We start from the raw sequence: 25,243 nt of genomic DNA, 5'->3' as shown, positions 1-25,243 counted from the left end.
ATAAACGTAACTATTACTTTTAGCCTGAACGCAATAGCTTGACAGTGTGGTAATTTGTATTTGAAAGTGGACAAGAATTCATGGCGTGCAGCCCACACAGATCTCTGGCACATCATATCTTGATAAAGTGGTAATCATTAACCCATAGCAAAATGTAAAACTATTCCATTTGTGTCATACATAATAATACAAATTTCAGTTCACAGACGATACAAGTCTGTTTTTGAAAACAATCGGCACTGTACGCAAGAGGAAAGGGTCTAGGGAAAAAGCCCGGATTGGAACATGCAGCTATCATAAACATAATTACTTCAAACTTAGTTAACAGTCAATATGTTCCACACTCCTAATGGACTGAATTAAATATTCATCCAGTTCCCATTTTACTACATGGGCACTTAGTCTGAGGATACACTTGGTTAATCCTAGTGTGAAGTTAAAATTATCTTCCTTCAAATTATCCTATCCAATTTACAAACCATAATTTATAATATTATTCAGTTCATAAGATTAAGAGGTGTAAAACACAAAAAAATCAAACAAAACTAAAAAGGAATAAAGAATAGCAGATATACTTAAAAGTAAAATGAATCAATCTGACCAAAGTTTTGGATAATTAGAGGTCAGTATGGAACTTGAACCTATTAAAACTCTGCCTTCGACTCAATAAATGGTTCAGTCTGTACCCGTCAAATCAATCGTCCTGTAAACTCACTTCGGAGGGAAATTAGAGGATTAAGGTGTGGCAAGCTGAAGGCCGAATGTGTCATGAAAATAATTTCTCCATATCCATTTCTCCAAATACAACTTTTTTCCATATATTTATATCATAGAACACAACACATCAAGAAAGGCAGCAGTGTTATACAGAAAGATAAATATTCCAAATTATGGCGATCTCATGTTGATATTCAGCAAATTGAATGCGGCACATCTGCCAAATACAACATTTTAGTTTTGAACATTGCACCTGGATTTAGACCAGGGCACACCATAAACAGGAGGCATTATTCAGTAGGAGACACAGAAATTACAGACTACCTACCTTTGGTATAGTCTTCCTTATACTTCAAGCCCAATATACAGTAGGATATTGCCTGCAATCCACCAAGCCAAATCACCCAGGGGCTCTCCCTTTCAAGAAACTCCTTTTACAAATCATTAGTGAATGAAGATTAATATCCTACCATACATGGAGCTTGAACATTGGAAAAATAAAAGATTATAGCAAATTCAGGCATTTTCAAATGCTTCTGCAGTCATGGAGAAAACAATGAATTCACATATAGATACGGTGTGAACTGATTTGGGTATATTTTCATTTAAAATTCTTTAACATTAACACCAGTTCTCCATTAAACTATGAATTTACTCAGCAATCTGCCAAACAGACACAATCTCTGCCTGATTGAGTTTCTGCTTATAGCCTTCCTGATGTCAGCAATTTTTGTCTGTAAAGAAACAGATGCAAAGGCAGCTTAAAGGTAAAATAAAAATGGCTTGATAGATCATCAAGCCACGCTTGCCGATGGACATAACTATGTTAAAATAGGGCCCGTGATAACTTACATGGGATTAATTATACAGGGTAAAAAAATAATTCGTAAGATTATAGATGAGAAATCACTAAAGTTATAACTAATTAGCTTATTTCACTTCAAATAGTTTTGTACAGTTCAGATTTAAATACTATGATCTATCATATTTGCATTGCTAAAACCAACTCTTTATCCCAGTGACAGAATTATAGACCCATGAAAATATCAAGATCAAGATGAAACACCCAAATTTTCTGAATCCCTGCTTATGACAAACTATTTAGAATAACTAAAATCAAGCCTGAAAAGATGAAGACTGTAACACTGGTTGGCCTTCATTGTATGAATAGGATTACAACTGCCCAAACTTATTTCATAAGACTTAGTCAACAGAAGAGGGATAGTTGCATCCTGTCAGTATGGGCTGAAACCGGGGTTCTACAGCTGAAAAGGACAGTGCACTGGCTTACTGTACTACCTAGTCCAACCAAAATGTCATTTGAATAGTATCACACTGGAAGAATATGCTGTGCCTTCAAAGTTTTCTATGTTATAAGTCAGAAAGCTTTACTGATTCTATTGTATTATCAAACTCTGTGTGTTTTGTTGTACCATTATGGTAGGATATTATTTGTGTGGAGTGTTTGAACCCATTTCAATACTATCCTGAATTTTCCAAAGGTATCAGTTTAATACAAAATTTTATATTGACACATGATTTTTAAAGGGGACATGGGGTTGAAATTTGACTTTAGCAGTAGTGCAAAGTGGACGATAGCAAATTGACCATCCTGTTTTAAACCATGCCTGATTTACTTTTCGATTTCCTTTACTAGGAAAGAAAATCAGGTGGGGTGTAAAATGGGCTGCCAATTTATCACCCATTTGTGCTACTACAAAAGTCGAACTTCATTACCAGAAACTACCAAATTTATCGCTAATAAAAAGTTATACGGTGACAATTGCAAGATAGAGATACAAAGATATCACTATTTAATTTAATCCCTATTTGAGGTTCTGACAAAAGGTCATCGGCCTGAAACATTAACTCTGTTTCTCGCTCCACAGATGCTGTTGGACCTGCTGAGTATTTCTGGCATTTTCTGTTTCTATTTCAGATGTCCAGCATGTATAGTATTTTGCTTTTGTCTCATTAATGTTTTCTTCTTTATATAATTCAGTAACACATGAATCTACTTGTTACAGCCTAATGTTTCTGTAGGAATTGTGATAAAAAGAGGTCATACAACCAAAAAAGAATGTCTTAAAAAAAGGCACGAGCATTAATCGTTTAGCAAATAAATCAGCTTAAGAGCTGTATCTGTACTACAATTCAAGAACATAGATGGACACTGCCCTTCAAAATGCTCACTTTTTTAATTTCTCAAATAGATTTGCTTAAAACCAAAGTAGTAACTGCCTGGAGGTGATCTACAGTGAATGCGATCAGCTATAAAATGGTTACAAAATCTAGACAGAATACAGTTTTAATTACTGATTTCAACTACTGGAGCTATGATAAAAACAATAATACAAATTACCTACCTGATTAACAATGCAAACACCTCCATTTTAGAAATAATGCTGTTATCAGATCATAATAACAACGATTTCACATTTAAATCAATGTTATTTTAACTTTAGCAATCTGTATTAGCTAAGTAACCCTTTAGCTACCAGGTAAAATGTTATAATATCACCACAACACAAATAAACAGAGAAAAATACAGTACACACCAGGTAAAACCAGATAGTTTATTCTTATCTTCTACTGGGCAGCATATCTCAGTGTTAACATTTCTATGTGTCTACCGTAAAATATACAAGTCCTATTTTAGATAGGTAGAACAGCCATAAAAAGTCATGCATTTGGCTGTAGATATGGTGCATGCCTTTGAGTGTAATGGCATACAGATGTACAATGCACTTAGAGTGTGCTTATACCAACAGCTGTTTTATGTGGTGTGTACTGTATTTTGGCTTGCTAAAGGGTTGGAACACTGGGAGGAAAAGTGGCCCTGTTCAGCCAAATAGTGTTGACTAAAGTGTGGCAATTTCGCAAGATCATATTTGGATAGCAAGAGAAGAAAATGGTCTAAAAAATTACAGTAAATAAAGTCTGTTCAAAATATAGTGTGAATGTGCTTTCGGCTCCCAAAAATGTCAAGTTAATTTTTTAGAAGTTCAGTAACAAAATTCAGCAGTATCTAAATGTCAAAGCAATTCAGGGCATAAATTTAATTAATCAAAGGAGAGAATTCATTTTATGGAAGCTATTTATTCTCTTATCTAAATTTAGAGTGTTCAAGCTTCTGATTAGCATGGTCGCTTTCTTCCACAATCAGAGAGATGTGGTGTTAAAGAGGAATATCATTCTTTGTAGGGGAATAGAAGTATTTTCAATGAACAATCACAAATGATGGAGAATCTGGCTTTGAAAAAGGACCAACATAGAATGTGAATATCTATAACTTGAGACCAGAGAATATGTGATAAAAATACATATTAATACAATATTCTATCTATTGGCCAATATTATTTCAGATTTGATATGTAGGTAATTTATGATAAATAATTCATATTACTTTCTTGATCAAAATGCCATATCTGTGACTGCTTTACTCGAGTTCCCTCCCAGGGTCATGAAAGAACTGCGGAAAAATCAAGAAAATTAATAATTGGTATTGGGCCCATTAGCTAGAGGCAACCTCTACTTCAATTATATAGGGCTTTAGTGAGACCACACTAGGAGTAATGTGTACAATTGTAATCTCCTTACTGAAGGAAGAATATACTCACCTTAGAGGGGATGCAATGAAGGTTCATAGATTCCTGGGATGAAAGGGTTGTCATATGAGGATAGATTAAGTAGAAGTTTAGACGAAGAGGTGAACTCATTGGAACATAAAATTCTTCAAGGGCTTGACAGGGTAGATATTAAAAGGCTGTTTTTCCTGGCTGGAGACTCTAGAATTGGGTTCATAGTCTTAGATAAGGGGTCAGCTTTTAGGATTGAGATGAAAACTAATGTCTTCACTCAGAGAGTTATGAATCTTTGCATTCTCTACCTCAGAGGACTGTGGATATTCAGTCATTGATTCTATTCAAGACTGAGATCATTAAGACTTTTGGGCACTAAGAGAATCAAAGGATACGGGGACAGGGCAGAGCTGAGATAGAAGATCAGCCATTATCTTACTGAATGGTGAGGCAGGTTCAAGGACAGTATGTTCTTATTTCTTATGTAATGTAGTATATTAAATTGAAAATCTATGTTTAGAAGAGGAGACAATTACAAACTCAACCTCATTCTTTCAAGATTCAAAATGGAAAGTATGTACTGATCTTCTTCTTCTTCTTTGGCCTCCTTGTCTCGGGAGACAATGGGTAAGCACCTGGAGGTGGTCAGTGGTTTGTGGAGCTGTGCCTGGAGTGGCTAGAAAGGCCAATACTTGAGTGACAGATTCTTCCACAGGTGCTGCAGATAAAATTGGTTGTCAGGGCTGTTTCGCAGTTGGCTCTCCCCTTGCGCTTCTGTCTTTTTTCCTGTCAACTGCTACGTCTCTTCGACTCGCCATACTTTAGCCCCACCTTTATGGCTGCTGATACCACATGTATAACTAACCAACAGCTTGATTTTGCATCTAAAAGATGGCTGCATCTGAAGGTCTCAGATTTAATGCCTATTCTATGCTAGATGGCCAATTTTGGCCTGGACAGCAGCGAATTTCCTGTCATTTATCTCAGAACTGAAGACTAGGAAGGGGAAAAAAAACAAAAAATGGAATTCCTGTGTCTGATACAAGTTCCTTTGCAACAACTGTTTCAGTGTAGTTAACTGGTAAACATATGATCAGACTTGATGGCAGCCATGATTGAAAGCCTATTGCCTATATTGTGAAAAACCAGAGGGCCACTGATGCCAACAATGAGTTCCACCTTCAGGAAAGGAGGGCTAAGAGAAGAAAATGAGACAGAAAAATTGAGGAGGAAAATAAATAAAAATATTTTATCCTTGGGAAGTGAAGTTTATAGTTGTTTAAATCAAAAGGATCCCCAGAGCCATAAGTACCTGTTCAAATACAGTTTGGCTTTGTAGGAGGTTAAGACAATATGAAAACCAATACTGAACCACGAACATATGTCTGAACACCAGGAGCAGCATCCAGGAGTGGTTCAGGTGTGGAACGATGCAAATGTCCACTGAATTCAACAGCAGCTAAATGAATAAGAACCCACTAAATACATCCGGACAGGTCTCAGTCGTGAGGATCTCCAGCTGTTTCCAATTTATAATAACAAATATTTCCTCTCAGGGAGAAGATATAGCAAAATACCTTCTTCGTTATGGATAGTACTATTCACTGAAATTACTTTTCCCAGAGAATGATATTCCTCTTTCATGCCTTTCCAATGTCTTGTGAAATTATCAAGAAATTTGCTAGAGAATGAGGTATAGTGCATTCCTAGATAATTCCATCTTCATTCCCAACTTCAGTAAGGTTTTGCTTTGTCAAACGATATTTTTCTCTCAGTGATAGTGAAGATGAAAAATGTAGTGAAGTGAACAGGAAAAGTAAAAGAAAACCAGAGACAAAATCTGAACATAAACTAAAGGTAAGTAATTATGATTAAAAAAGAAACAGATACATTAAGAAATTGTTCTTTGTGGGTTATGAACTGAGAGATTGTACCTGTTTTCTTAGACAGAACTACAAGGAATGATAGCCTGAAGTAAATCAGTTTTCTTGTGAAATACCATGTGCCTATTATTTAACATTGACACCATGTTACATCAGAACTTAAGAAAGTTTAACATATTGTGGTAAAATGAATGCAATGAAATGATATTTTTATGTAAGGTATGAACAGGGCCTTTATGAGTGAAGTGAAATGTGTTAGAGCTCATGCACTGACTTCTAATCACCTATAACAAGAAATGTAAAATGGTTTAAATAAGGGGCACAGCAACAAAACCACAGAGCAGTACATACACACACATACCCATTTGTCCAGATCAACAGGCTTGCATAGTGGATAAAAAAAATGAAAAGCAGAAAAAGTATATTATTTTCAATGTGCACTACTTTCTGGAGTCTCCCCCATCCCACTATTCAAGTGGCCAATGGCAACTTTGATGACACAGCGATCTAAAATAAAGAAGATATTACAATATGTCTAATTAACTTAAATCTAGTGAAGTATAATATCTGATGGCCAAAAATAGTGGTTATGGTGACACAATGGTCATTGTATATTTTAAACTGTTGTCTAGGGCAACTAGGGCAATTTATTTCCTGTTAATTTCTGCAAGTGGAGAAGCCACTGTACTGACTCAAACTACGTTTTTATTTCTAGCCACCTTCACAAATATTTTGTTAAATGTAGTTTGCTGTAAAGAAACAGAAAGATGTCATGTACACCAAAACACACACTTTTATTGTGACTTCTCTAATCCAAACTAGAGCACCATAAAACTTGTGGTTTCAAATAAACTGTCACTGGGTCAAAATTTTAGAACTCCCTTCCTAACAGCACTGTGGGTGTATCTACACCCCAAGTACTGCAGCAGTTCAAGAAGGAAGCTCACCACCAAGGGCAATCAACCACACAAGGGCAATTAGGGTTGGGCAATAAATGCTGGCCTAGCCAGTGACGCCCACATCCCATGAGCAAATTTAACAGAAGTTAGCTTATCATTTAAAATGTCATAATGTAGCTCTGCTAATGAAATATACAGTTACTCGCAGATATCCAAATATTCAGCAGTGTTTTGCAGCATAATAAATAAAACATCCCACTTGTGCAGACTTGTATGTGACCTGAACCTTTCAAGTATCTTGATATAAATTTTTTACCCTATATGTATTCCTTAATACAAAAATGTACCCCACAAATATTAACCAATATCAGATAAGACATTTTTGTGCATATTGTGTTATGTACATAAGATCTATCCCTACGCTAAATTGTAACACTAAAGTTAGAAAACTGTTGGCAACATTTATTCGGATCAAAGTTGAGTTCTGGTTTGCTGATTGGAAGAGCAAGGAATTGTCTGAAAGCCACAAGAGAAATGGATCTAATTTTGATTTTGGATTCAGAAGGAAGCACAATAGCTATGTTACCTATGAAGACTGAAAGACACAGAAGTGTTGTCTAGGATGTAAGAAGCATTTTATTTATTCAATGACAACTGTTGAAAGTGACTGTTATTAGGTGTAAAAGTTTTCCACAAAACAACTTGTAATGCAATCAATTGTTTTCAATACCAGTCTAAAGAATTGCGTCAGGAAATAATGAGCTTACCAACTAAAGCGAAACATATGCACCATCAAAATAAGAATAATTCTGAGTCAGAGCTTCAGATCCAGCAGGAAAGCAGAACGTAAGTTGTCAACAATTCTCCCCAAGAATATCTTATGTTTAAAATGATAAAATGTGAGTTATCTACTCGTGCACTTTCAAGAAACCAAGCATAAGCTTAAAATCTTGCAATGTCAGACCAAGTCTGAGAACCTCTCTACCAATGTCTACTATCTACTAGGAGCTCTTTCTGTTGATCAAACACGCAAAGTATCGGAAAGCAGCTACTAGGACTACATCACTTATTACCAGTATGGTTATTTCACTGACACGTCAATATGAAAAGCCAAGAACCTAAAGGTGACTGGACACAGTCAAACTTTACATGAAACCACAAAATTAATTAAAATGAAAGGGTTAACTAGCAGTGACTTGACATATAAACATGAATTGATGACTATGGAATGTATTCAGCATGCTCAATGAAAAACTCTTTGAAAAGACTTAAATGTAAATTAAGTTTCTAATGGCAAAATACAAATCTCTTTTTTAAAATCAGCTAAGAGTAATAATCTGGAAAATACTAAGCCAGGTACCAGTAAAGAGTCATAAATGTTTAATTATCAAAAGACAAATTCAGTAGGTTAACCAGGCTAAATCATTTCAAACTTTGTAGTTACTTTCTACAGTTATAAATTGCAAAGACAAATTGCTTACCTACAAAGGATCTTCTTCACACCATAGGAACATAGCTTAGTTTGGTAAGTTAGCATGTACTGAGCACACACATGAAAATGTTCTCCTGACACTGCAGACAGGCAATGACATACAGTTACACAAAATCCCCTATAATAAAGGCCTAGGACCCGTGTAATTGAACAAGTTCATTTTGATCTGAGGCTAAACTGAAACTAACTGGCCACTTCATAATAATTTCCCCTTCCCTTCAAAACTATACACTTGCAAAGCCTGTGGCACAGATACATATGGCTGTAAAGTGTAGAGGATGGATATCATGCATAGAATGCACAAGATTCTACTGCAACAACACCACTTGTTTTTAATATAGAACCTTTAAATGATACTGTTGATCATACTGGGAGATTGAGAAACTGTTGATATTCAGGACTTGATTTTGTGTGGGAGGCGGACTCCTGATGACGGGCCATAAAGGCAAGGGCAACCCCGCCTTTGTCTTTTCCTGCTCCCCACCCCGGAGCAATCCTTCAGTCTTTTTAAGTCAAATTTTCAGGTGATGGGAACCCCGTCCCTTTAAAGTCAATAAAAGAACAGGGATCCTGCCTTCAAGAGCTGCCGGGCAATCAGAGGGTGGGCATCACAGCAGTATCGGCAGCGCCAGCAGGAGCTGTGGCTATTGCCGGTACTGCAGAGGCCTCAGATCCTGACCTGAACCCGACAACATGTATTGGGCTTGGGTCGGGTCGCTCTTCCGGGTCCGGCATTCGGGCTCAGATCTAGTCGGGCTGAGTTAGACACAGTGACAGCCAGTCATGACACCATTTTCATATGAGTGCTCAGCATGTAGGTTCTCCACAAGCCATCAGCCCAGGCTATAATCCTACATTGTGTGGAGAATGGAGAATGAAAAACAGCCACTATTTCATTCAACCCTTTGAGGCTGCAGCAGTAGTTTTGGATGAGAACACTTTATAAAAATAGTTTAGAATTATAAATTTGCAAGTTAAAAAATATTTGATGTATTTTATCTGTGGTTTGATCAGTATTGGGAAAGCACGGGCTTTGAAAGACTCACCGCACCATTAGCACTAACTCATTATAGAAGACATTGGAGCAGTAAATTTAGTATTTCAAATAACTGGCACACTGAGAGCACCTACTACTGACAGCAACATTGGGTAAACAAATAATTTCCCCACTCCCAGATTTTCTACTAAATATGTGACATACCACATGCATTTCACCAACATTATCTCGCAAAATAGTCCTCTCCCATCTGTTGCCTGGTTATTTGTCTTGTCTGCTATACATTTTTTTTCTGTTATATACCTCGAGTTCATAATGTTGGAATTAGAATTGAAGATTGGCAATCAGCAGGCACTGTAATCTGAATATGAGTTACAATAATTCAAAGGTAGTAAAGTTGCAATTCCATAGAATTAATTTATCAACAAGATTCGTAATTTTGCTCCAGGCTCCCTCCCCCCACCACAATTGGGTTCTGGAATATAAAGTTGTTATATTAACAAATACCAAATTAATAAATTATAACTATACTATACATTCAAACAAAATATGCCAGTACCCACAGTAAATCTATTATTTTATCCTATTTGGGCACATATGTACGGGTCAAAATATTTCACAAATATTTCAACTCAATAGGAAAATAATAGTACTGATAATAAAATGTTTCCAAAAAAACATGTTATTAGGTTGCAGGCATGCTCTTTCCAGGCATATTTTAGTAAAATGTCACCTTGGTAGCCAGTGCTACATGAATGATGGCCCAAATAATACGAGACCTAATGTGAATATAGTCCTATATCCATGACAGTATTAGAGATATAGTCAAGCTGTTATACTTCAGCAGGCTATCCTTTTCGATATTTCTAAATTACATCCAGGAAGACTGTTCGATCAGGATTTATCGTTAGGTTGCATTTTTGATATTTCTCCTATTTCCTCTTTCTTCCAACATTAAGCTTGAGTTAAATTTCAACAATTTTGGGGACCACAAATTGGCATCAGATATTCCATCTATAATCAATTCTACCAACAAAAGCATTTATCATTTTTGTAACTAACTGAGCACGCATTATCAGCGGTATCAATGAAATACTGTCACAACACCAGATAATTAATTTAGACAAAAAATTACCTTACTGGTTAAAACAGAATTACTTTATCTAAATAGCACACATTGCATGCAAGTTTTAAAGGTTTGTAAGTCACAATTAATATTGTCAACTACATAGCACCAGGCTTACACACTTTATCTCTCAACTATGGTTATGTAATTACAATACTTTATTAAATGTTCATTTTGATATTACTATAACCTCATAATTAAGTTTATTGTTGATCTTTAGTAAACAAACTTTTCAATAATTTCAAGACAAATTTAGGTTGTTGATTTAAAGCAAGACATTTTCCATGCATACTGGTTACTAAGTTAAAATGTTTAACAACAAACGTATTATACCCCATCCAACTATTACTTTGCAAACCTACCTCATTACCCTTTTCAACGGTGTTGGCCAACATCTCCTGCAGGGCTCGCACAGAGAGCGACTGCTCCAGCACAAAGCTGCAAATTGCAAGGTCTGGAGGAACATTCTGCAAAAAGAAAAGGACATGCAGGTTTATTGCTGTGCTTTACACAACTTAATTTAACTGAGGGATGCATTTCCATGTTCGTCAGAATATTTAAATTACCATAAAAAATTAAAGTTACCTTATTAAAAATGCCATGAAATAAACTGACAAGCTAATAATTTGGATTCTTAAGGTCATTTGCTCCATGCCTTTTTTAATTTTATAAAATCATCCATAGTTCAAGCTACTTGAATTGGAATATGACATTCATTGTGGGAAATAGCAATTTTTCTCCAGGGTAAAGTATATTTTTGCCCAAACAGCTTTATGATCATACTTTTGACTGCACGCTGTAAATAAAATTCCTGTTAGTATTTCATAACTATCTTCACACAAATTTAAATACAATTAAGATGGTAATCCAAGTCTTGGATCACAGACATAAACTAGTAGCAAAATAAACTTACTACTGGAATTTTACTTAGAAACTCTTGACTAAAATTTTCAATATGGATACTAATTGCTTAGAAAATTAATGTTGGATACCAGCTACCTAAACAGGATTTATATAGCCAGATAATAATGAAACATTAATGCCAGTCCAATAACATTATTGATAACATTAGACCAATAAATCCAGCTGGCCAATATCTTTTTCAATTAATGAAAAATTATCCAAATGGCAGTAACTGTAACAGCAACGATAAGTATATATAAGTACCTTATAATGCAAGATAGACAGCATTTGCACACTATACATATTGGCCAGGATTTTACCAATTTCCCAACATCGGGCTCCGTGGCAAGGGGGGGGGGTTGGTGGGGGGTGAAAGATCATTCCGGCAGCAGCCCACTATGGAGCCCAACGCCAGGAGGGCCGGGCCCAATCTTCCCGGCGATGGCAAGGCTCTGTGGCAGCCCCTCACCATTGGGTAACGGGAGCAGGCTTTGAATGTTTAAATCAAAACAATGAATACATTTAAATAAAATTCACTCCAATCTTACCTTTGGGCCGCGATCATCTGAGCGGCAGCCGGCACTCGTGCCCCTTCACTTTCCCGTCCAGGGAAAGCAGGCGCCACAGTAGTGGGGAAGGAGGGAACAAGATTTTTAACTGGATTGGGGGGGGAAAACGGGGTCAAATTTACATCATTAGTGTGAGGGATGGTGGGAAGGTCATGTTTAGTTGGGGAGGGAAGGTCTTGTGTGGGACGTAAGTATTTTTTGTAGGGGTGGGGGGGGGGCGGGGGAAGAAGGCAAATACTGAATTTTGTTATTGGGGGTGGGAAAGGAGCGACAGACTTTTGATCATAACAGTGTGGGGGTGGGGTGGGGTGTATAACTTTAAAAATGTAACTAACCAGCAGGGCTGTCTGCCCTTTTAAAATGGCGCCACGCCTTGGCAGCTGCTGCCATTGCTGGCGTCAGAGAGCCAAGAAACAATCGCCGCGGCATGGCCACTCCCAGCAGCGGGTGCATAAAATCCAGCCCATTGTTTTTAAATATAGGTAAATAGAAGTGGATCGTCTATGGCAAAACTTGGTGAGTCAGAGAATATGCTATTTTACAACAGGACTACAGGTTTACAGTGAGTAAAATCAAATTATACATTTATTACCCAGCACTGAGATTTAAACTGGTGCTTTGGGAATCAAAGAGGCCAGGCTCTGACTTATTCCTAACCAGAAGCAGGTTTCTTCTCTTTAATACCATACTTACCAGCTGTAATCGTAACTACAGTCAGCAAGAAAACGAACGGCTAAAAACAGGCCACAGCTATCCTGAAAGCCTCAAGATAAGGCAGTGTGTTGGGAACAGGTTGTGGCAGGTCATGGTCATGGTCAATGAAGTTCAGGATGCAGCTAGTCAGGGTAAGATTGAATGGGGGAAGGTTTAGCAGTGCAGGAATACAAACATTTTTAAAAGGACTTCGTAACATTGCTTAGGATCACCAAGTGGGACTAGAAATTGCAGTAGGACCAATAACAGTGGAATCGGAGCCAAAACTCATTCCCAGGCTTCTGACACAGGTTAAGCCTGAGCTGGCAAAGGTTAAGGGCTATAATTCTAATAAGATTTGGACAATTTTATAAGTAAGATGAGCTTCCTAAATAGAAGTTTATATTTTTATATATTTATGTTCTAAAATAAATTTTCAAAGTTCATGTGTAGCCCATTGGGTAAAGATAAAGAACTGATAATTGGTGCTGATCAATATTTTAAGAATTGCAGTTTCTTTGATCTTCCTAATTGATGCAGGTGAAGTCTGCATGTCACCAGGGAGACTATCACAGTCACAACTGACCTTAATGCTGCACCTCCTTCCAGGTTGCCACAGGAACAATCAACCGCATTTCCCAGCTAGCAGTGTATGACTGCAGCAAATAGGTCATCGATATGTTCTTTGCCAGAGCAAATCAGTACATTAATTTCATAATGAATGCCAACAGCCAAAATGAAAGTGCTCTGGAATCCCCTAACCTGAAAAGTCAGAAGGTTCAGCCTTGCACCAAGGCCATAATAAATCCCACATTTTCAATTGGAAATAATTTGATTCCCTCATTTCCCAAATTAGCACATGCAACATTGTTGTTGGATCAAATGTTGTAAAATGTCCACTCATTAAAAAAAGTAAACATTATTTTTCGGAATTTCTATGATGCTATACCACTTCTTTCACCTCTCAATTATCTGGCTCAAACATTCATATCAAACCTGACCTTTGAGGCACTTAAAATAATTCATATTTTTAAAGAAAATTGCTCTTGCATAATTTATATTAGATAAAAAGTATAAGCAAAACAATTGTATAATGCTGAGATAAATGTGAGGCAAGGAGACAAGAAGCACCATGGTTTAATGAAAGGGAAATCATGTTTGACAAATCCAAAACTCCCGATCATCAGCAAAGTGATAGAAGGGGTCGTTTACAGTGCTATCAAGCGGCACTTGCTCAGCAATAACCTGCTCACTGACGCTCAGTTTGGGTTCCATCAAGATCATTCCTGGATAAAATTAAAACCCGAGCCGGGCCCAACCCGACAACAGCCAACCTGAACCCAAGCTGGGCACGAGTCCTTTAATTTTTTTTAAATGCCCGACCCGACAATAACAAACATATTATTGAAACAGAAAAAAATCGTAGATTAAAACAAAAGCAATACAAAACAAAACAGTACAGTACAGTCCATCCCGATCCGAGCCCGAATGATGGACACAGAATACAGACCCGACCCCGACACGTAGTCGGGTTTGGTCGAGTTCGTGTCAGGTAGCCAGGCTTTACACTCAGCTCCTAACCTCATTAAGCCTTGGTCCAAACATGGACAACGGAGCTGAACTCCAGAGGCGAGATGAGAATGACTGCCCTTGACATCAAGGCAAGCAGTTACCGAGTATGGCATCAAGGAGCTCTACCAAAACTGGAGTCAATGGGAATCAGAGGGAAAACTCTCCACTGATTGGATTCGTAACTAGCACAAAGGAAGATGGTTGTGGTTGGAGGTCAATCATCTCAGTCCCAGGACATCACCACAGGTGTTCCTCAGGGTAGTGTCCTAGGCCCAACCATCTTCAGCTGCTTCATCAATGACCTTTCCTCCATCACAAGGTCAGATGTGGGGACATTCGCTGATAACTGCACAATGTTCAGTACCATTCGCGAGTCCTCAGATACTGAAGCAGCCTGTGTCCAGATGCAGCAAGACCTGGACAACATTCAGGCTTGGCTGATAAGTGACAAGTAACATTCGCACCATACAAGTGCCAGGCAATGATCATCTCAAACAAGAGAGAATCTAATCATCTCCCCTTGATGTTCAATGGCATTGTCACCACTGAATCCCCCACTATCAACATCCTTGGCATTACCATTGACAAGAAACTGAACAGGACCAGCCACAAAAATGCTGTGGTTACAAGAACAGGTCAGAGGCTGAGAATTCAGCGCTGAGTAACTCACCTCCTGACTCACCAATGCCTGTCTACCATCTACAAGGCACAAGTCAGGAGTGTGATGGATGTGTGCAGCTCTAACAACACTCAAGAAGCTTGACACCAACCAGGACAAAGCAGTCTTCCTGATTGCCACCCCATCCACCACCTTCAACATTCACTCTCTTCACCACTGACGCACAGTGACAGCAGTGTGTACAACCTACAAGATGCACTGCAGCAAAGCACCAAGGCTCCTTGGACAGCACCTTTCAAACCCACGACCTCTACCACCTAGAAGGACAAGGGCAGCAGATGCATGGGAACACCACCACCTGCAAGTTCCCATCCAAGCCTCACATCATCTTGACTTGGAACTATATTGCTGTTCCTTCACTGTCGCTTGGTCAAACTCCTGGAACTCCCTTCCGAATAGCACTGTTAATGTACCTAACCCACATGGACTGCAGCAGTTCAGGAAAGCGGCGCACCGCCACCTTCTCAAGGCAATTAGGGATGGGCAACAATTGCTGGCCTAGCCAGTAACCCCGCATCCTATGAATGAATAAAAAAAACTATTCGAGTATTTTGAGGGTGTAACTAGCAGCGTAGATAAAGGAGATCCAGTAAATGCAGTATATTTGTATTTCCAGAATCGTCATTCAATAAGATGCCACACAAGGTCAGGACTCATGGAATCGGGGATAATATATTAGCATAGATTGAGTACTGGTTAATGGACAGAAAATATAGAGTAGAAATAAACAGGTCATTTTCAGAATGGCATGCTATAATTGATGGTATGCTGCAAGGATCAGAGATTGTAAATAGCTGAGAACCAAGCATGAGGGAACTGAGTGTAATGTGTAACATATTCAAGTTTGCTAATGGTACAAAGCTAGGTTGGAAAGTAAGGTGTAAGAAGAATACAAAGAGGCTGCAAAGGTACATGGACTAGTTAAGCAATTGTGCAAGCAGATGGCAAATGAAGTATAATAATATGGGGAAGTGTGAAATTATCCACTTTGGTACGAAGAATGGAAAAGCAAAAGATATTTTAAAAGTCGAGTAGCTCGTAAATGCTGGTATTTAAAGGGATTTGGGGATCTTTGTACATGAATTACAGGAAAGTTAACATGCAGGTACAGCAAGCAATTAGGAAGACAATGGTATGTAAGTCTTTATTGCAAGGGGGTTGGGGTACAAGAGTAAGGAAGTCTTGCTGCAATTGAGATGGATTTTGGAGAGACCATACCTAGAGTACCATGTACGGTTTTAGTCCCCATACCCAAGGATATACTTGCCTTAGAGGGGGTGCAACAAAGGCTCAGTAGATTGATTCTTGGGATTATCGGGTTTTCCTTTAAGAGACTTAGGAGAATGGGCGTTTATACTCTAGAGTTTAGAAGAATGAGAGGCGACCTCATTGAAACTTATAAAATTCTTAGAGAACTCGACAGAGTAAATGCTGAGAGGCTGTTTCCCCTCGCTGGAAAATCTAGAACTTTACATTTTAACCTAAGAAATGGGTGGGTTTAGGTCCTGGGGATTTGGGGTTGGGGGAGGTTGCTAATGTCTGAAAAATCCGCATCCTGCAATTCCTCAATTTCAGGCATTAACTGAAGCCAGAAGTTGGGTGGGCAGCCAACCCACACCAAGGAGGCGATTTGAAACTTTAAATATGATTAAGAAGCTGCGAGAGCCTCATTGTTATATAGTTTTAAACTTTTAACTGCCGTCATCCAGAGTTCCCAAGGGTCAGGGAGCCTGGCAACTTCACTGAGGACTTGGTGAATTCAAGAGATGTGCCTTCACATCTACCCCCTGAATCCAGGTGCCTGCCTGAGAAGCCTCCGTGATCAGGCAGCGCACCTCGACCAACTTTCCTCCCCTATCCCTCCAGAAGTCTCCGATCCACCACCACCAGGTTGGACCCCCACCCCATTAGTACAAGGCCTCAGATCCATGTCCCAGGCTTTCAAACTCCGAACCCTCCGATTCCCCTCCCCAAAACCCCCTCAGCCCAATGAGCCCTCAAGCCTCTCTCAACCCCCACCGAAGGCCTCTGATCTACCCTCCACAGGCCTATACACACACATCACCCCCCCCCAAACCAGGATCAGCAGCCCACCTGATCAATCAACCCCCTCCCTTCTCACCTCCTCCCCCCTCCCAGAACCCCTACCCCACCACGATCAACCCTCCATCCTCCTTCTCCAGTCACAACCACCCCACCTCCCACCACAACCCCCAGCCCATGCCCTGCATATCAGGTCAGTAATAATTCTGCCCATATTCTCAGAATAAGGAGTCAGCCATTTAGGACTGAGATAAGGATAAATTTCTTGGCTCAAAGGGTGTAAATCTTTGGAATTCTCTACCCAAGAGCAATCAAGTCTGAGATCGGTAGATTTTTGGGCGCTGAGGGAAAATGGAGTCGATGTACAGGTTCAGCCATAATTTTATTGCAAGGTTAAAACCAAAATGAGGAGCTGCCTCTGTCCCTATTTCTTATGTTCTTAAGCTCCTTGGGAATACAAGGAGTTAAGTGGTCCACATTGACGATTTCTTTGGGAAAACCTACATATGCCAGAAGCTTTGCATTAATGAGTGTCCCACATTCAGCCAGACAAACTGAAACTTAGTTAATTTTATCTCTGGTTGTCCTGGAAACCAACAATCATAATGATAAGTGCTGCAGGTACATTATTAATCTATAATTCAGCTCTGGTTCTACGAAGAAAGCTCTCATTATTAATTATTTGTTTTAAGGTCCAAATAATACAATTTAGATGAGTAAATTTAAATTTAGATGACAAGGTCCCACGTGGCAGACTGATTAAAAAAATAAAATCTCATGGGATCCAGGGAAATGCAGTAAGGTGGATACAAAATTGGCTCAGTGACAGGAAACAAAGGGCAATTGGTAATTGTTGATGGGTGTTTTAGCGACTGCAGGGCTGATTCCAGTGGCGTTCCGCAGGGCTCAGTACTGGGTACCTTGCTTTTTGAGGTATATATTAATGATTTGTATGTAAATGTAAGGGGCATGATCAAGAAGTTTTCAGACGACACAAAGATTGGCCACATGGTAGATAGCGAGAAGGATATCTGTAGGCTGCAGAAAAATATTGATGGTCTGGTCAGATGGGCAGAAAAGTGGCAAATGGAATTCAACTCGGAGAAGTGTGAGGTGAAGCATTTGGGAAGGTCAAACAAGGCAACAGGAATACAAGATTAATGGGGAAATACTGAGAAGTGTAGAGAAGTGAGGGACCTTGGACTGAATGTCCACAGATCCCTGAAGGGTAGCAGGACAGGTTGATAGAGGTGGTTAAGAAGTCATATGGAATCCTTTCCTTTATTAGCTGAGGTATAGAATTTAAGAGTAGGGAGGTTATGCTGGAACTGTATAAATTATTGGTTATGCAACAACTTGAGTACTGTGTGCAGTTCTGGTCACCTCATTACAGAAAGGATGCAATTGCACTAGAGAGGGTACAGAGGAGATTAATGAGGATGTTGCCAGGACTGGAAACATGCAGCTATGAGGAAAGATTGGATAGACTGGGGTTGTCAGCCTTGGAACAGAAAAGGCTGAGGGGAGATCTGATTGAAATGTACAAAATTTTGCACTGTTGACAGTGCTATCATTCAGCACGTACTCACCCATAAACCTGCTCACCGATGCTCAGCTTAAATTCCGCCAGGACCACTCGGCTCCAAACCTCATTACGGTTTTGGTCCAAACATGGAAAAATGAGCTGAATTCCAGAAGTGAGGTGAGAGTGTATGCCCTTGACATTAAGATACCATTTGACCAAGTGTAACATCAAGCAGACCTGTAAAACTAAATCAATAAGTGGGGAGTAACTCTTCACTAGCTCGAGTCATACCTTGCACAAAAGAAGTGGGTTGTAGTTGTTGGAGGCCAATAATCTCAGCTCCAGGGCATCCTTTAAGGATTTACTCAGAGCACTGTACTAGGCCCAGCCATCATCAGCTGCTTCATCAATGAACTTCCTTCTAAAATGTCAGAGGTGAGGATGTTCGCTGATGATTGCACACAGTGTTAAATTCCATTTGAAACTCCTCAGGTAAAGCAGTCCATGACAACATGCAGCAGGATGTAGACAACATTCAGGCAAGTAGTATTCATGCCACTCAAGTGCCAGGCAATGACCATTTCCAGCAAGAGAGACTCTAACGACCACCCCTTGACATTCAACCAGTATTACCATTGCTAAATCTCCCACCATTAAAATCTTGGAGGTCAACACGAGCCAGAAATGTAACTGGACCAGTCACATTAACACTGTGGCTACAAGAGCAGGTCAGAGGCTGGGTATTCCCCTGACTCCCCAAAGCCTATCCACTTTCTACAAGGCACAAGTCAGCACTTGCCTGGATGAGTGCAGCTCCGACACTAAAGAAGTTCGACACCATCCAGGACAAAGCAGCCCACTTGGTCGGCACCCCATCCATCAACTTAAACATTCACTTTCTCCCCCACTGGCACACTATGGCTGCAGTGTACAATCTAAAAGATGCACTGCAGCAAGTCACCAAGGCCCCTTCGACAGCAGCTTCTAAACCTGTGACCTCTACCGCCTAGAAGAAGGGAGGCAGGCCGTAGACTCATTAGAGTCGTAACGACACAGGAGGCAGCCGTTTGGCCTATGAAGTCCATGCCAGCTTTCTGTAGAGCAATCCAACCAGTCTCATTCCCCCACTCTATCCCATTAGCCCTGTAAGTTTATTTCCCTCAAGTGCCTATCCAATTTTCTTTTGAAATCATTCATTGTCTCCACATCTGCTACCTTCATAGGCAGCGAATTCCAGGTCATTACCATTTGCTACATAAAAAAAGTTCTTCCTCACATTTCCCCTGCATCTCTTTCCCAAAACTTGATATCTACGTCCCCTAGTCTTTGTACCATCAGCTACTGGAAACAGCTCTTCTTTGTCTACCTCATCTAAACCTGCCATAAACTTGTACACCTCTATCTAATCTCTCCTCAATCTCCTTTGTTCCAAGGAGAACAACTCCAGCTTCTCCAAACTAACATTGTAGCTAAAATCCCTCATCCCTGGAAACATTCTAGTAAATCTCCTCTGCATCCTCTCAAGGACCTTCACATTGTTCCTAAAGTGTGGTGACCGGAACTGGACACAATACTCTAGTTGGGGCCTAACCAGAGCTTTATAAAGGTTTAGTATAACTTTCCTGCTTTTGTACTCAACACCTCTATTTATGAAGCCACCTGCCACCTTCGAAGATCGATGCACATGAACCCCCATGTCCCTCTGTCCCTGCACACTCTTTAGATCTGTCTATATTTCCTCTCCCTATCCTTTCTGCCAAAATGCATTACCTCAAACCTCTCTGTATTAAATTCCATCTGCCACTTGTCTGCCCATTCTGCTAGCCTATCTATATACTGGTATAGTCGCTTTGTATCATCCTCACTGTTTGCCACTTCTCCAAGTTTGGTATCATCAGCAAATTTTGAAATTTTACTCTGTATTCCAAGATCCAAGTCACTTATATATATCCTAAAAGCAGTGAACTTTAGGGAACACCACTGTCTACCATCCTTCAGTCTCAGTCCTTAAGCCAATATTTTATTCAAGCCGACACTGACTCTCCTATTCCATGAGCCCCAATTTTGTTAACCAGCCTTTTATGTGGCACTTTGTCAAACACTTCTTTAAAATCCATACAGACAACAGTCATTGCTTTCCCTTCATCAACCTTCTCTGTTACTTCATCAAAAAGATTTTCATCAAGCATGAATCACCTTTTACAAATCTATGCCAGCTCTCCTTAATTAACTCAAAGCTCCCCAAGTGCCTGTTAAATTTTTTTCCTGATTATTGTTCCTAAAACCTTACCCAACACTGATGTTAAACTGACCAGTCTGTAGTTATTGAGAATGTCCCTACACCCTTTTTTGAATAAGGGTACATGGGTACACCACGACCTGCCAGTTCCCCTCCAAGTCATACACTATCCTAACTTGGAAATATATTTGTTGTTCCTTTATTGTTGTTGGAGCAAAATTCTGAAACTCCCTCCCAAACAGTAGTGTGAGTATACCTACACCACACAGACCATAGCAGTTCAAGGTGGCAGCTCTCAAGGAAAATTAGGGATGGGCGATAAATGCTGGCCTTGCCAGCGACAACCACATCCCATGAACGAATACAAAATTTCAGCTAGGTGAAAGAAACAAAAAGGACCATAATCCTTTCAACAATATATGAAATCAGTTTCAGATCAGGTTCACAACCTGAAGCAGCAGAGAAAATACATCTTATTTGGATTACTGGGCCTTTTAATGCAGAAATTTCAGATCAAATTGTATAATTATAGGTTTAACTGCATTACACAACAGTACCAAAAGTACTTAAGGTTAATATTAATTATCAGTATTATTTATTAGAAAACTTAAATGAAGTTTGTGTGTGTAGCAGTCTACTGATTTTTTAAAAAAGCAAAACTACACAGTTTTGTTTATCCAAAGGAAGCTGATTACATAACTGAGCACTACCAAAGAAAATGCCATGATGTTTACATTCAGTGGAGAAAAAGGATTACAAGAGCTGGATCAAATGTGTAACAATAAGGAACAACTGTAAAAGAGGGAGAAGAATTGATGGAGCAAAGCACGAAAAACAAGTCTCTGGTCCCTCAGAAAAAAAGGGAGAGGAGTTCAGAGAAAAAGTTCAATTAAGAAAGGAAGATATATGCTTCCAGAGAGGAGTAGTGAAATAAAGAGCAATAATGTAATATTACTAGAAGATTCAGTGGTTTGCTTTGTGCACAGCCATTTCTGCTAATGAAAACCAAGTCAACAAAGTCTGTGATTTGTCTACTGGTAAGGTTAAAAATATTAAGATGGAAATAGATAAGTGAGATCAGGGAATGCTAGCAGTAATTGTATATATTAGACTAAATGATAGAAGAGACAGACAGCCTGATATGAATGAAACGAAGAAACTGGTCAGAAAAGGTTGGATGGTGTTGAATCAGACAAAGTATCAGGTCTAAACAATGGGCTAGAACTTGTTGTCCCGCCGTGTGGAAAATGGTGGCCGTGCGGCGACGCCGCCGCGATTCTGCGGCGGATGGCCACTTAACTTATTGACGGAAGCCGATTCCCCCCCGACCCCCCGCCAATCACATGGTGAAGGCGGCCTCTGCGACGCCATGAACAGTGTCACCTGATGCAGCTGCAGGTGCTGGCACCATCTTTAAAAGGCAGCTAGCATTCAAGCTCTGCCTGCACCATACTGAAGCTTGCTGGAGCAACACGTCAGGAGTGTTGCAGAAATCTGACAGTCAGCAAGCGGCACCACTGGGCATCCCTCTGGTCAGGGCAGAGGTCCGAGCAAGGGTGGCCATACGGTTCAGTGATGTCTCTATGCTTATTCTCCTCCAGGTTGCAAAGGAAAGGTAGGAGGTCCTTTTCCCCCCCAGAGACAAAATAGGTCCTCCTGCCTGACCAAGCAAGCCTGAACTGAGATCACAGATGTGGTTAGCAGTCGTGGGGTCACACCACAAGACCAGCAAAGGCTTCAAAAGTGCTTGGTCTGATCTGGTTGGCACTACACAGTATGACACATGGGTGCCACTGCCATTTCAGAGACAGGGAGGTCAGAGAGGATTGATGGCACATGACTAGCTGCATGTTTTTCATTCATTCATGGAATGTGGGCGTCACTGGATAGGCCAGCATTTATTGCCCATCCCTAATTGCCCTTGAGAAGGTGGTGATGATCTGCCTTCTTGAACCCCAGCAGTCCATGTGGGATTGGTACACCCACAGTGCTGTTAGGAAGGGAATTCCTGGATTTTGACCCAGCGACAGTGAAGGAACCGCAATATAGTTTCAAGTCAGGATGGTGTGTGGCTTGGAGGGGAACTTGCAGGTGGTAGTGTTCCCATGCATCTGCTGCCCTTGTCCTTCTAGGTAGTCGAGGTCACGAGTTTGGAAGGTGCTGTCTAAGGAGCCTTGGTGCATTGCTGCAGTGCATCTTGTAGAAAGTACACACTGCTGCCACTGTGTATTGGTGGTGGAGGGAGTGAATGTTTGTCGATGGGGTGCCAATCAAGCAGGCTGCTTTGTCCTGGATGGTGTCGAACTTCTTAAGTGTTGTTAGAGCTGCACCCATCCAGGCAAGTGGAGAGTATTCCATCACACTCCTGACTTGTGCCTTGTAGATAGTGGACAGGCTTTGGGGAGTCAAGAGGTGAGTTACTCGCCTCAGGATTCCTAGCCTCTGACCTGCTCTTGTAGCCACGGTATTTATATGGCTACTCCAGTTGGAGAGGATGCAGAGGAGATTGACCAGGATGTTGTCTGGGCTGGAGCATTTCAGCCATGAAGAGAGACTGGATAGGCTAGGGTTGTTTTCCTTAGAGCAGAGAAGGCTGAGTGGGGACCTGATTGAAGTATACAAAATTATGAGGGGCATAGATAAGGTAGATAGAAAGAAACATTTTCCCTTAGTGGAGAGGTCAATGCTAGGGGGCATAGATTTAAGATAAGGGGAAGGAGGTTTCAAGGGGATTTGAGGATAGGATTTTTCACCCAGAGGATGGTTGGAATCTGGAACACACAGCCTGTAGGGGGTGGTAGAGGCAGGAACCCTCACAACATTTCAGAAGTAGTTAGATGAGCACATTAAACGCCATAGCATATAAGGTTACGGGCCAAGTGCTGGAAATGGGATTAGAATAGATAGGTGCTTGATGGCCGGCACAGACACGATGGGTCGAAGGGCCTGTTTCTGTGCTGTATAACTCTATGATTCTGAGTTCAGTTTCTGGTCAATGGTAACCTCCAGGAAATTGACAGTGGGGGATTCAGCAATCGTAATGCCATTGAATGTCAAGGGGAGATGGTTAGATTCTCTCTTGTTGGAAATGGTCATTGCCTGGCACTTATCAGCCTAAGGCTGGATATTGTTCAGGTCTTGCTGCATTTCTACACGGACTGCATCAGTATCTGAGTTGTCGCAAATGGTGCTGAACATTGTGCAATCAGCCAACATCCCCACTTCTGCCCTTAAGATTGAAGGAAGGTCATTGTTGAAGCAGCTGAAGATGGTTGGGCATAGGACACTACCCTGAGGAACTCCTGCATTGATGTCCTGGAGCGGAGATGACTGACCAACAACTACAACCATCTTCCTTTGCGCTAGAATCTTCTTCCTCATTAGTACAGGGTGTCCTGATGAGCAGCCTGCCTCCAGTCCAGCTGCCAGTGCAGAGGTCACACCACAAAGGAGAACCCGCAAACGTATTAAAAAGAAAATTTGACACATATGGGTATTCACGGCTGAGACGGATATGTCATGTGTACTTTAATGAAATGTGCTTTTCTGCCAATCATCAGCCTTTCCTGTGTGAATAACGCAGGCCATGATGTATTGATTAGGTGTCTTTCTATTGCATCATAAGCCTGACAGTACTCCCAGTGTAAGAAATAACATCACTGCCATACCAATATGCATGATGTGGCACTGCATGGATGCACAGGAGCAATGGCTCAGTCAGCTGCTGCCAGTCATTCTGGAGAGGCAGAGGTTACAGAGGCAGACGGCTTCAGACGAGATGCAGATGGTGGTTTGTGGTAAGAGGAGCATTTATTGCACGTCAGGGATTGTGGAAGCGCTCAGTAACCAAGTGTTGCCTTGCCTAACTTGCTCGCTGCTCGCCATGCTGGCCCTCCATCATTGCTCTCTGTGTTCCCATGCGTGGTTGTTTCCTGGTGGGCCTCTGTGTCCTCATGGTCAGAGGATATGTCCTGCTCCCATACATCTTCATCCTGCAAGGTTTCCCCCACCACCCCCCCTGCACTGCGAGGTTGTGCAGAACGCAGCAGACAACAACAATACGCCCAATCCTATCTGGTGCATACTGTACGGCTCCACCAGATCTATCCAGGCAGATGATGGCTTGCTCGATGGTAGCTCGGTTGGAGCCGTGGCAGGCATTGTAACGTTCTTCTGCATCGTTGCTGGGGTTCTTCACTAGTGTCCGAAGGCACGTCATCAAGGAGTGGCCCTTATCCCCAAGAATATACCCCTGAGGGTGAGCCGGTGGAATGAACAGCAGCGGCACCTAAAATGGTACAGGATGAACGAGTCATGGCAGCTGT

The 25,243-nt window shown here is 40.6% G+C and overlaps 1 protein-coding gene across 1 annotated transcript in view; it reads right to left on the bottom strand.

The window, feature by feature from the left end:
• Positions 1-25,243, bottom strand: part of LOC137353168 (ryanodine receptor 1-like) — a 535,610-nt gene that overhangs the window by 457,409 nt on the left and 52,958 nt on the right. The window contains exons 3-4 of the mRNA XM_068019216.1: positions 11,058-11,162; positions 6,543-6,563 (exon numbers count right to left, since the gene is read on the bottom strand). Coding sequence (XP_067875317.1) covers positions 6,543-6,563; positions 11,058-11,162 — 126 coding nt within the window. The remainder of the gene's footprint in view (positions 1-6,542; positions 6,564-11,057; positions 11,163-25,243) is intronic.

Source organism: Heterodontus francisci, chromosome 40 (assembly GCF_036365525.1).
Source record: "Heterodontus francisci isolate sHetFra1 chromosome 40, sHetFra1.hap1, whole genome shotgun sequence".
Classification (NCBI taxonomy): Eukaryota; Metazoa; Chordata; class Chondrichthyes; order Heterodontiformes; family Heterodontidae; genus Heterodontus; species Heterodontus francisci.
The sequence above is the reverse complement of the archived record's forward strand: the minus strand, read 5'-3'. Positions and strand labels throughout refer to the sequence as shown.